The 13043-nt window shown below is 37.4% G+C and overlaps 2 protein-coding genes and 1 long non-coding RNA gene across 20 annotated transcripts in view; 2 read left to right on the forward strand and 1 right to left on the reverse strand.

Annotated features, from left to right (window-relative positions):
- The window catches only part of PPFIBP2 (PPFIB scaffold protein 2), a 110041-nt gene that overhangs the window by 63748 nt on the left and 33250 nt on the right, over window positions 1-13043 (forward strand). For all 18 annotated transcript variants that reach the window (XM_076343920.1, XM_076343906.1, XM_076343914.1 and 15 more), the window contains one exon: window positions 9017-9148. In XM_076343920.1, coding sequence (XP_076200035.1) covers window positions 9017-9148 — 132 coding nt within the window. The remainder of the gene's footprint in view (window positions 1-9016; window positions 9149-13043) is intronic.
- CYB5R2 (cytochrome b5 reductase 2) overlaps window positions 1-13043 on the reverse strand; it is a 117694-nt gene that overhangs the window by 55675 nt on the left and 48976 nt on the right. The gene's annotated exons all lie outside the window — the stretch shown is intronic.
- LOC143163148 (uncharacterized) lies at window positions 707-2913 on the forward strand. Its single transcript, XR_012995845.1, has 3 exons — window positions 707-866; window positions 2197-2220; window positions 2864-2913. It is a non-coding gene; the product is annotated as an uncharacterized LOC143163148 (long non-coding RNA).

The raw sequence follows: 13043 nt of genomic DNA on the forward strand, positions 1-13043 counted from the left end.
ATTAAATACCTTACATTTCGTGTGTTACTGCAGAGCTGGCAGGTCTGTCAATGCAAAAGAACTTTCCTGGTGCAATTTTCTGTTATTACAGGTGCAGATCATCCACTGTTAATACAGTATGTAGATATCAAAAATAGATTTGAAACTGTAAATAACCCTCAAAATCTACACCAGAAATTTGCAGGATAGATACTGTTCTTGATGAACTTATTTCCTCTCCCTACCCAAAATGTTGTGTTATAAATTCACTATTTTAGTCTATGTGGTATATACAAGTCTTTCTATGAACTATTCATAGCTTTAAATTATAGTTGTGTTAATCTAGATAAACTTACAAATTACAGTTGTGTTAACCTGTATAAACTTACTCTACTATGATAAGGATCCGTGTACATATATATGTTAACAGTAGCAGTTTCTATAAGGTAAACTTGTAACCTAAACCTTTTAAAGTTATAATGCTCCAAGCTTCTCTAAAAAAAAATTGGTCTTGCACAACTTTTGCAGCCCAAAATGCTTCCAGCTGGGAGAAGTTTTATTCTCATACTTAAATGAGGGGACACTTTTAAAAATGCAAATAGCAAGTGCATTTAGGTTTTCAGTAAGAGCTGAAGTGAAATTCAAAGAACAGTAATGATTTAAGTTACGAAAATCTGTTTTCAAACTTCAGGAAGGCATTCACAATGGAGTGTAGAAGTTTCCTGTTTCAATCTAAAACTAGATAGTTGTTCTGTGACTTCTGCTAAAACTGTTTATTGTTTCTCTAACAAAATTTTCTGCTCTGATAGTCTTCTGAGGAAACTGTGAATTTAAAGCCTGATTTAAGAGAACACTGAGGCATCTGAAAATAGAATATAATAATGCAGGTACATTGCTATTTCAGTGAAAACGTTTCGATCTACCTGTCTGGCATTAGGCATGTACACAAATTGCTTACAAAGCTGATCCTAAAGTGATAAGCTACAAAAGTCTGTACTAAAACTAAGGAAGTCGGAGAATCTCCAAATATGTTTAATATAAACCTTAAATCTAAATTTTGAGATCACTTTAAGCGGCTGTAATTGTTGCCAAATGGGAGTAATTTCAAATTTATTTCCTTTCCTGTACACATATTAAATAGCAATAAGCTCAAATTTGTTGATTGCTTTGTATCATAGTTTTGAGCTCTTGCATTTGAACATAACTTGCAGAAATACTGACAAGCTTGCTTGTTGATTGCTAAATTTCTAAGTGACTGATCTCTCATGCTTACAGCGTATATGATAGCTAGAGTTTGGTGTTGTTTTTTTTTTTAAGAGAAAGAATTATGTAGGCCACAACTTGGTAAAGATTTGTGTTTCATTTTAATCCTATGAGTTTGTCCATTTGAACTTTGCACAGAGACAGACACGTACACAAACACATATGCTTAGTATTTTAATTTTAGTGTGAGTGATGTACTTTCAATAGCGGAACCAAAATTAAAAAATAAATTCAGTGTGGAACTGATATTTAATTTTTTTTTCCTCACTGGAATGAGAAAAAATTATGTTGAGTTAACATTTTAGTTTTGTGAACAGTAAGAAGAGCAAATTAAGTGAAATACTAGGGGATGATGAGGGAATGGTAGTTGCGGTGTCTTTCTCACATGGATTACATACCCCAGTAGACAGTTAGATATGGGAAACCCAAGATAGATCTCTCAAAATCTCAACAGTCAGAGAAATTATACATTTATTATGGCTCAGCAGAGGGCCCTATTTGTCTGTAATTTATTTTGAAGGTTCTTTTCTTAGTTCATCTTGTTGAAAAGATTACTCTCTACAGGGAGTGAGTTGAGATCTGGAGAGAAGAGAATTACCTGATAATGTGATGATTAGGACGTTCATGTAATATATGTGGTCAACAGGCCTTCTTGCAGTTAATTTGTCAAAAGTAGAGTGAGTATCTGGCCTCAGGGACTTCAATAGACTGATGGATCAATCAGGTTTTGGGGAAAGTTGGGTTAAGATCTTCCCAGCCAGCAGTTGCCAGTGTCCTGTACAAGTGCTTAGCAAAGAGATGAAAGATACCAGTGTTGTCACCGAGTTTTTCCAGTCAAAACTATTTAGTGGATCTTTCAAGACAATCTTTATTTATTTTTACGGTAAACTAACATTTTTAATAAGAAAAAATCATCTAGCTCTATGTACCTATATAAATATTCTTGTTTTGCAGAAAGACTTCTATTATCTTCCTGAGGTGCGTGTAAATCCGATTTTATTTCATGGTCCTGCTTGCTTATTTACAACATACTGAACTCCACTGATTTTTACCTTTGTGAACTTAAGTCGACTGCTTCTTCTAAATAGAAAATGGAACGATAAAGATAATTGCCCTAGCTTGAAAAATCTTTAATGTATATTAGTAAAACTGCAGTATGGATAAGCATATTATTTACTTACCTGGGAAACTATATACCTGAGTCCAGGATAAGCCCTGACTCTCTAATTTTGGGAACTATAAGAAAAGTGACTCAATTAATTCTGTGCCCAAAATGCTACAATAAAAACAAAAATCATACACTTTGTTAAGATAATTTAATGACCATATCTGCTAGTTCCACAACAGAAAGGGTATCTAATGCTACCCTGCAAAATAGTTTTTGCTGAATCTATGCTAGCAGAGACTTGTCCACTTTGTCAGGGTGGGGTTACTGGCTAAAATCCTTCTGGCTTATGATTTATGCATAGTTGTTTTGAACCCTGCTACAAAGTGGTCATGGAAACACTTTTGAAACAACAGCTAAAATAAATTTTATACAAATTACATAAATGGCTGTTCAGCATTTGGTGGGCATCTTGAATGTGGAATAGTAGCAACAGACACTGCTGCTTTCTTGCAGAAGATCGTGATTCTTCATCAGTCTAAGAGGACGGTGCAATATGCTTTAGTCGACGTGTGAACTTTCAAGAAATGAGTTGAGCCAATATAAAAGGTTACTGCTACAAAAAGGAGAAGGCCTCATTCTCCTTTCATCCTTCTCCCTGTTTCTGACCATGTACTTCTGCAACTTATTTTATACTGACTCTCATGTTCATCTGACTTTTTCCTCAGTGGCTGGGACAAAACTAACTTGGGGTTTAAAAAGAAGGAGGTGTTTTTCTGCTGGGTTAGTGAGTTGCAACAGCTCACAGAAAAGGTCAAGGAGTGGCATAAGGGCAATGGTGAAATGTGTGTTTGACCTAGCTGTTTATGAAGCCACAGCCAAAGAAAATACGGCTCAGCAGCGTTTGAGAAGCGAGAGAATCCTGTGTAACAGATGCAGAGATGCCCTGGTGTGCACAGTTACAAATAATGCGCGTATGTTTTCATGAGATGTGATGCTTACGGTGTCAAACTCAACATTTTGCTTTTGTAAGGATACTTGTTCCACTACAGATTCTAATCAAGTAAAAGCATTTTTCTCCTTGAAGGTGTTTGCATTTTCTTTCTTTAAAACAAAGTAGGTCTTTCAAAAACTCATGAAACTCAATGGCAAAACTTTAAATCAGTCCTTAAGTATGGTTCCGGTTTAGGCCAAGAAACACGTTTCCCTGGTCATCCTTCGTGGTAAATGTTAAGAGAAAATTTTCTGGAGCATGACTTGGGAGCAAGATGCCAGTTTGGTCTCACTGAATTGCCTTCCAGTGGTATCTCTGTCTTGCCATCGAAAGCGTAAAGAATATGGAAATGTCAACCTGCGTGAATAGCCTTACTCCGTAGCACATTGTAATGAATGTCTTGAAATTAAAAAAAAACCTCCTAGAATTATCCTATGAAAACAATTTATGCTGTGACAGTCCATTTCCAGTATATCAGCTGCTTTAAAATGTAAAATTACAGCCAATTTTAGAGAAGAATGATGTGTAAGTGTCTTGTTCCAAGTTAGTTTGTGGCATTTCTAAGTACTTTCTTCCAGTCAATTTTAAGAAAGAAATATTTTCTTAAGAGAAGAGAGGGTCTTGAACATCTGCTATGTTAGCCTTGGGGGAACCTCCTATCAACTTGCTATCAACTTTTATTTGTACTGTGTACAAATGTAGAACAGAATTGGAAAGCAAAAGTAATTCTTGCTCTATAAAGTAGCCTAAATTGTCCCATAACAGAAAGTACCAGCCATGCATAATGTAAACACATTGGTGCTATGGAATCTATGCTGTCAATCTTGATAGCTGTGTTAAGTCAGTTGGAAAAGTGAATTTTCTGCATATACAGATTTCACCTCCACAGTTCTTTTAAGTGCATTTGTTATGGTAATTATCGTGAGTAAGAATAGTTAGTTACCTCTTTGCTATTCCAGTGCTGCATTTGATTTATTTAACAGATACTAGTTCCTATTGAAGCTCTGTGGCTTAAAGTATAACAGCATACAGTTTGCTTTGCGAATCAAAATGCTGGTCTGTGTGGCGATGTCCTTCCTGTACCTGACCTATACCAAATCCTAGATGTGGTTTCACCGTGTGTTTCCACCTTCCATCGTATTTCTGACACATAATTGCAAGAAGCAATCCAGGGGACTCGTCAGATGGGTGCATTGTGTAAACATGATTGTGTCAAGTAAATTCTCTTTCAAAGTACAAAGCACTTGGCTTTAGGATTCCTTCTGTCTTAAAAATACACGTAGCAACTGAAATGCTTGAATGCAAACAGGAGTGAATTTCTGTTTCTCATGTCAATTTATGGCCAACTTCTGCCTGGGTGCAAGGAGCAGGGGAAAGTGTGCCAGTGCCCTTGTGAGGCACAGTGGAGAATCTTTTAAAAACCAGTGGATTAAAAGAATGCAGGCAGGAGCTGTATGAGAGTAGGAACTTGACTCCAGTGCTTGAATCCCATGCAGTTTAGTGTGTACCCGTTCTGGTTTTGCAGTTGTCTTATACTCAGGGGAGCCAGAATCCTATCTTGGTTGCACAGTATAAATCTGGTGTGTATCTGTGTGCTTCTCAGGAACTTTGCTGGCTGGCAAAAATCATTCCTTCAACTTTTGGTTGCCTGAGTTATCTGATCTTAGATGAATTTCAGCACTTGTTTATAGCATGCAGTAACTTCTTGCCAGCAGCTAGCTTAGTGTTTCAGATTTTGAAGTATGCTCTGTGCTGCTCTGGTTGTGAGGCGTAAGGTTTTCAGAGTGCGCTCTGAAGTGGTGCAGCTTATCTATACAGGTGAGCATTACACTGCTTTGTTATTTTACAGTTAATGTAGGCACGAATCTGCTCGTCAGGCGTATGCAAAGGGCTGTTCAAATTGGCAGTGCAATGGGAAGTTCTGTCCTTTCCGTTGCTTAACTATATAATGGGCAAATGATGAATTGGAGGGCTATAATTCACTCTCTGCTACTGACTTGCACCATTTCATGATGATTACACATGTACAGTGCTCTCAGCTGTGTTTTCAGTTAAGCAAATACCTTATTTCTGTCACAGCTGACACACAGCATTTGAAAAGTGCAGTCCTTATTAGTGGTGGTTCTTGCTGAATTTTGCTTACCAGGTAGGTGGCTTGGTCGGTCTGTCTGTCTCTCTCAACTATTTTAATAAGGGTGAAAAGTATGAAATTTCTTGAGTGTTGTATTTTGTACAGTGCATAAGTGCAAAATGGGATCTTTGGGGTTTTTTTCCCCCCACTTGACTAAAATCTTACTTACGGTTTCTCAATCAGTGTATGGCATGATTGTTTCTTCTGTTTTGTGGAGTGCTGAATATCCTGGAATTTTCTGTGCTTGAAGCTGACAGCCTAGAATAGTGCAGTGTCCTCTTTCTAAGCTATTTTCTGTCATGTTAAATTTTATAAGCAGCTTTGGAAGAATTATGTATTTCCAAGACAAGACAATGTGAAAGTGAGATATACAGCATGTGCTTCAGTTTCATTGGGAATACTGAAAAGCATGATTAAATATTTTAAAAGTATACAGTATGAATTTTAAAAATACAGTTGTGTTTGGAAATAGTTTGCTGTGCATTGATTTGTCTGGTACATGCTTATTGTAGCTTCTGCATGATTCATCTTTGTAATTATTCTAGTCTAAAATAGCTTTTTTTCCTTAATTTTTAAAGTTAAAAGTTGATTTTCAAAAAAAAGAACTTTGATAAATTCTATTTATAGTATATTTTAAAATTAAAAACAAGTATCTTGTTTAGAAATAAGATTCCCTAGAATATGTTCTATTTCTGTTCTGTATTTCAGCTCTCTAAGATCCTCCTAAAGCTCTTGCAGCCCAAATTACCATTTTGCCTGTCTTATATTATCTTTTTTGCTTTAAAACCAATAACATAAATTTGTATTTTCTTTTCTTACAATTGCATATTTATTCTGGCTGAATTCAAGTTGCATCATACCACTGAAATACGCTATAATTTCTCTGTAACAAAATGGATCACATTCTTAATGAGCTGTTCACTGTGAGCATCTGCTTGAAGATGAAAATAATTGCTTCCAGATGTTACCATTTCAAGAGAGGACATTTAGTTTAAACGGCACTTTCTTTCAAAGCAAAAGTTAGACTCTAGATGCAAGAGAAATTGTCAGCTGTTTTAAATCAGTGTAGCTCCATTGAAAACAAACTAGGGATAGTTAGCTATTTTGTCTATTTTAAGGCAAGGGTTTTATGCCAGTTTACACTAGCTGAGGATCTGATTCTCCAGCTTCAGAGAAAACTGTAAAATTTTGAGTTGATTAAAAAAAAAAAAAAAAGGCAGCTGCCTTCATGCTTACTTATACCAGGTAGCACCTTAGTATTTACATGGAGCTACTGAACTCAGAATGAGAGGAGTGAGGTATTACTCTCCATTGCATAACTAAGTGTAATTTGGGAGTCTATAGAAAAAAGTAAGGAGTAATGCCAGATGGTGCACTCAAAGGATAGATCTTTTGTTAAAAATCTCTAGAGGGATGCTGTGTCTCCTTGCCTTATTAAGAAATCTTCCTGTTGTATCATGGAACACCATGTCAGTGTCAAAAAAAATTCTAAATGTTGTTTCAGTTCAGCAGTGAATAGAGTCTGTCCATGGGGCCAAAGTCACCTCATCCTGCTAGCCTTTCTGATGTTCAGTGGTCTTATTTCATATCAAAGTTCTCATTTATAGGTATATCTTTATATGCAAAAGTCTGCTATGTTAACAGCTGTACAGAGCCCTGTTCCAATCTGGACTGGAATGTGCCTCTGGAACTTGTGCAAATTAGTGTTTTTCTGGAAGATAGAGGAGTTAGTTGTAATTATAGTTGTAATTTGTAATCACCTTTGTAGAAAGCAGCTACTACTGAGATTTCGTTAGGCAACTGCCTTAGAGTTTCTCAGTTAAAAAAGTCAGTGCACTATCTTTTCCCGATTAGTGCTTGATTTATTTCATTCAGAGAAAAAAAACAAACCACGAGGCTACATTTCTGTTTACTTTCTCATCCATACACAAATATCATTGTCAATGTCAGCAGGAATGGGCATGGCACTGGGAATAGTGGGTGGCTTAGATAATTGGTGTTGCAATGCAGATGCAAGTCTAGTACTATTTTTAATTTGGGCAGTTTTCCCCACCAGACTAAAACAATTTATATGTAGAGCAGATTTGGGTTCCAAATAAACTTTAACTGTATAATTTTTAAAATAACCTTTGTGGCTTCCTTGGCTCCAAGCCATAGTCTACAACATACTATACAGTTTGGGGAAGAGGAAGAGGTGAGAAAAGGGTGATGGACAGGGCAGTTTCTGATCACTCAGTAACATCAGCGTAGATCCAGAATAACTATGCCAACTTCAGTTAAGTCACTTCCATGTAATTTAAAGCAGAATCTACTGTGATTCCTCAGTGCATTTTATATGGTCAAAACACCAATGTGAGTTATGAATTACCGTAAAATTTTTTAACCATTTGGAAACCTGCGTTCTTTTGCAAAAATTAATTAGGCACTTGGAAAGTTAGGTATTGATTTTTTAGTAAGGCTTAAACTCCGGAATGGATTTTTTTTCCTCTTTGAAAATGGAGGCCAGCAGAAGCATTTTATATATATAATACACTGTTAAATTTTGGAAGATTTTCTGCTTTGGCTTTCTTGAAAACTGAAAGATGCAATGAAGGTGTGAATATTGAATAGTTTCTAAACACAGTGATACCACTCTGTCCAAAGTATGCCTTTCTCTGCAATCTGAAAAACAAACTTGGGGCACACAAGCAAAAGTCACAGCCAATTGTTTCTCGTTTACACTGTTACTCAGTTTAGACATTGCCTTTTAGATTCCAGTTAGGACATACCACTTTTCAGTGCTGTTCCCTCCAGAGTGTGTAGCCTTCAAAAGTTAAAAAGTACTACATGGTGTAAACTTTTAGTACTATTAGCATGACTGCAGAAATGTTGCTTGTCTTTCGTACTCTATTTTGGTTAGTGTGCTTATTCTGTAATACATCCTTTATTGAATAACACATGATAAGAAGTTCTAAAATGTTTCATTGTAATACTAAAATGTAGCTTTGTCTGATGAGTATTTTAGGAAGTAGCCAACTGTTTTGTAATGTGTCATGTGAAGCTTTCTATGGCATTATGTAGGTTTGTGTTTGTTCAGCCTTAGTATTGTTTTCTGATTTCATGTCTTGCCCAGGGATTAACTGCCACACATTTTCTTGAAATAGGGAGGGGGACACAGTGGTTTAGTGATTAACACAGGAGAACATTTAGGTGAAAATAGCTGCAGAACTCGAGAAACACACAGTTCAAACAGTTCAAAGTATACATGCCGTGAAGAGAGGTAGAGAAATTTGCTTTCATAAGAATTTGCCAGTCACTCCATTATTTTTTTTTTAGTTACTTTTTCTGCCTGCAGTAAATGCTTACATCAAATCTATCTTGCTGTGTTTTTTGCATTGTAAAGCAGTAGCAAGTGTGACTTTTGAAGAAGAGAATCATTTTGCTTTCATATTGAAAGCGTTAAACACTGGAGTAGAGACTTTTCTATGGGTCTGCCAGTAAATCATGTAGCATTCTGTCAGTGTTCAAATAAATAACTGGAGAAAATGTTCTGCTTTGCTTTCAGGAGTTGCTAAGTAGAACATCACTAGAGACTGAGAAATTAGATCTGATGGCTGAAGTTTCAGACCTGAAGATTAAGCTGGTTGGTATGGAAAAGGAACAGAGTGAATATGAAGAGAAACAGAACAAAGCTGAGGTGAGTTTCTTTCATTAGCTTGTTTTCTTTTTTTTTCTATCATGTGTCTGTGGTATGCTGTCATACACCTGAGCTTTTGACCTGACATCAGCATGCAGTAGGATTTTCCGTGCTTACAGCACAGGCCGTATCATTGATCCTGTGAATTCAGTGAGGGATATGATTATGCATTTTTGGGATGTGGTTTCTTTTCCCCTCTCTCATTATACTTCAAAGGTTGCTGTTTGGCTTTAATCAAGGCACAAAGTCCCTTCCAGAAGCATACATTACAATTGGCGTTCACTTAACCCTTTCCTTTCCATGGGAGCTGGACTGGCATGGCCACATGAGGCCTACCAGAGCCCTTCTCTTTCCTTGTTTGTGACAGAAGACTGCCAGCTCAGTAGTATCAGGGATGCTACAAACACTTAGACGATCGCCCTTGGTGATTTTAATGCATTCATGGCACTTGGGAGGGGAAGGCAAGGGGCAGGGCATTTTCCTCAAATGAGTCTTTCCCCTTGTGGTTACATAATAAATAGTGCAAAAAAAAATGACATGCATTGGAGGAATTTCTAATCCTTACTCCCCTTCAGATGTGGAGAGTTCTGGACATCAAAGAAGCTTTGCTTTTTACCATATTGGTTAAGAAAGAAAGCATGAAACGGGGTCATATGAACAACATCCATTTCATGGTAGTGAGCAGCAGGTGGGAGCTGGGAAGGAAAGCGATTATGGAAGACTAATTCATACGAATTGCCCTGTGTTGCCCTACTCAGTGGCCCTGTAAGGGGACCAACTAGCAGGAGAGGATTGCCTGGCAAGGGAGGATTACTAGGTCCAAGATTTATACGTTGCTGACTGAAAAAAGACTTTATGTTCCACATTGACTTAGGACAATTTGAAATCCAGGCAGTGTTAGAAAACTGTTTGCTCTCCATAATGTTGCTAGTGGAATATTTGATAACTATGTGTAAGTAATTTACCTGCAGTGACATAATATGTTTGGGGTGTGTTTGTTTTTTGACTTATTTATCCTCTGAAGTTTTCCTTAGAGATTAAAAGATAGCTTGAAGAGAGCAATTTCTGGCAGAGGTTGCAAGCCAGAGAGGCACCAGCTGCTGTTTTTACCATCTGTGGCCTTCTCACGCTCTTGTGTACAGAAGGCCTAAGCAGTCTCGTACTACCTGAAAATCTAAACGGGTCTGTGCAGCGCCTAATTGCTACAGATGGCAGCCAGCTCCCGGCAGCCGCTTTCCTGAGAGGCCTTCAGCACTTCCCTTTACATGTCGAATACGAGGATGAGGCTGCTTAAATTATTGCAGGACATGCACAGTCAGCCTGACTCCTGGAAAGCAACAAAGCTTTTGAGTGCATTTGCATTGACAGGACTTTTAAGTACCCAGTAGGTCTGGGCCTGTGATGAGGGTGAGACTATGACCTGTGAAATTCTTCTGCCACTGCAACAAGGTGTGTGGCCCCTTGGATGGAAAAGTTGATCTTTATTGGCCTGGAAGCCTTTTTTATATCGCTAAGTGATAGGAAACGTTCCTGCTGAGATGGAAAAGGATTCTAATCTGATGGAAAAGTTGAGAATCATTGTGTTAAGTATGCCCTGAATTATTAACTACCCCAAGATGTGATTAGATTCCTGGCCTGTTGAAAGTTGCAAACCTGTGTATACAAAGCAAGGAGAACGGGTGTTGTAAGTAAAGCTGTGGGAATAAACAGCGGTTTTGGTTTGCTGATTGAGCCATTTTTAAAATTATTTCAGATTGTCCTGAATAAGTGTTAATCCAATTTGTCAAGATGAACAGGGGCTACTTTCAGTCAAACTGGATGCTTACTTGAATTCTAATGCTTTAACACTATTTCAGCTCCTTTTACTGTAAATTTTACTAATTTTCAATACAAACACAATTTCAAACATCAGAATGAAATTTATTAGTATGTTTTCTTTATGCTATTAGACTACAAGTGCTGCTTAAATTGGGTAATATCTTTGAGTGTCTTCCTGAACTCCTTGCCTCCACTGCCCAGCTACACCCTTCTAGTGAATAAACCACTCTTATGTATGCCAACAGTCTACCTTTAGTTTGCTCTTGTTTATGCATACACAGTTGTGTTTTGGTAACCTAATTGCTTCAGAGTGACAGTTCTCCAAATTGACAGTGACTGAATGAAACTAATCTTCTTGTCATTTTATCTCTGAATGTCGTGGCTACTACAACATGCTCTTATAGTGTATAATGCCTCAAATGAAATTGCAATTAATATTTTTACATAAGTGGAACAAAGCTATGAGTGACAGAGGTAGAGCCTTTCTTATAGACTGCAGCTGGTCAGTTGCTGCTTTGAAGACTGAGTTTAGGATTGACAGAGGTGAGCAGAAGAGTGATTTTATAGATTTGCTACTATCAGAAGTAATAGTCCTCAGCTTTCACCCTAGTGTGTGTGTTACAGAGGCATCCAGTAGTTAAACCATTTTAAACAGCCTGTTAATTATACTTCATAGCTGACCCTGCAATTTCTAAATATAATAACGGGTTTTAAAAAGTTTAAAATTAAATGTGACATTGCAGAATAATTCAGCTAAAACATATTTGTTCTGTACTCTAATTTTGTGTCGGCTTATTTCACAGCAGCTGTTGCCAGTCACATAGAATTTATCTGTAGAATTATTTCTCTGATTGGGTTGGGGGGAAACAGAACAAATTAAGATATCCTGCTAAATATGTGAGCAAGTTTTAATGTGTCAGATTCATTTAATTTGTGCAGCTGTGGTTTAGTTTTGGTTTTAGTTAGCAGCAAAGAGTTTATCAAGCATCTCTAACCTCCTCTCAAAGGTATTAATTTCACACGGAATGCCACTTGTCTCTGGCTCTTCAAAAGCACATGCTAAATTTAAAGTGCCATTTATTTATATATGTAACAGAGGGGCTGGGAGAATAGCTGCTTGTAAATGTATAGTCTCACTCTTGGCTTTGTAATTTTAATTCCTTTTTTTTGTGGAATAATGTTCTACTTCTGCTGCAGTGGTGCTGTAAAGGTTTCTGAAATCCCACCTGAGGGAGTTTGTGTAGCTTTTCTCTTACCTGAGAAGCCTTAGAAATTTTGGAAATGTGTTTTCTTAATGTAGCAAGGTATGAGCGAGCAGCATTATCAAGTGATTAATGGCAGCCCAGATGTCTGCTCTACCTGAACATAGACAAAAGAGACCTTCTATCACTATCAGGAGACTGCAGGAATAATTGTCCATTTCAACTTGCTTAGCAGCCCTTCTTCTCTCCTACTTTTTCTTTTCTAGCATGGGATAAGTCTTGTGGTTTTTGCTTTTTCATACTGAGGATCTGAAGTTTGCTATAAGCTGCTGGGAAGTGTTTTGTGGCTCTTGTGTGGACACTTCTGAATTAAATATCTAGTGCATAGTTACTTGCAATTTCAAAGAAACTTGAGTCTGTGAGCCACTGACTCCCACTGGGGAGTTTGGTTTGTTGTCTCACCTGAATCAAATTCAAGATATAGTATGTTAGTGTTAATAAATTTTCATGCTGTGAAAAGATCTCAAACATGAGAAGCCTTTTCTATCTTGAAACTAGAAACAACTGTAAAGGCATATTTGCAGCTGGAGTTCATCTGTTTCTCCTCCATAGACCTCTTATCCTTCACTGGGGTAAGGATTTCTGCCATTTCTGTACTGTCAAGTTTGCTTTGAGAGAAGTCTGTGTGGACACAGAGTGTTTCCCATTCCCATTTTTAACATGAGGCAAAAGAGAAAAGAATTACAAGGCGGCAGCAGAAGTGTTTTTGAACTCTCCCACATTGCCACAACTGGAGCAGCTGTCAGTTTGTGTTTAAAAGTCTGTGCATCTTGTTTGAGCAATGGTTCTTCAGAACCTCATATGGGTTAACAGCA

This window comes from Aptenodytes patagonicus, chromosome 7 (genome assembly GCF_965638725.1).
Source record: "Aptenodytes patagonicus chromosome 7, bAptPat1.pri.cur, whole genome shotgun sequence".
Classification (NCBI taxonomy): Eukaryota; Metazoa; Chordata; class Aves; order Sphenisciformes; family Spheniscidae; genus Aptenodytes; species Aptenodytes patagonicus.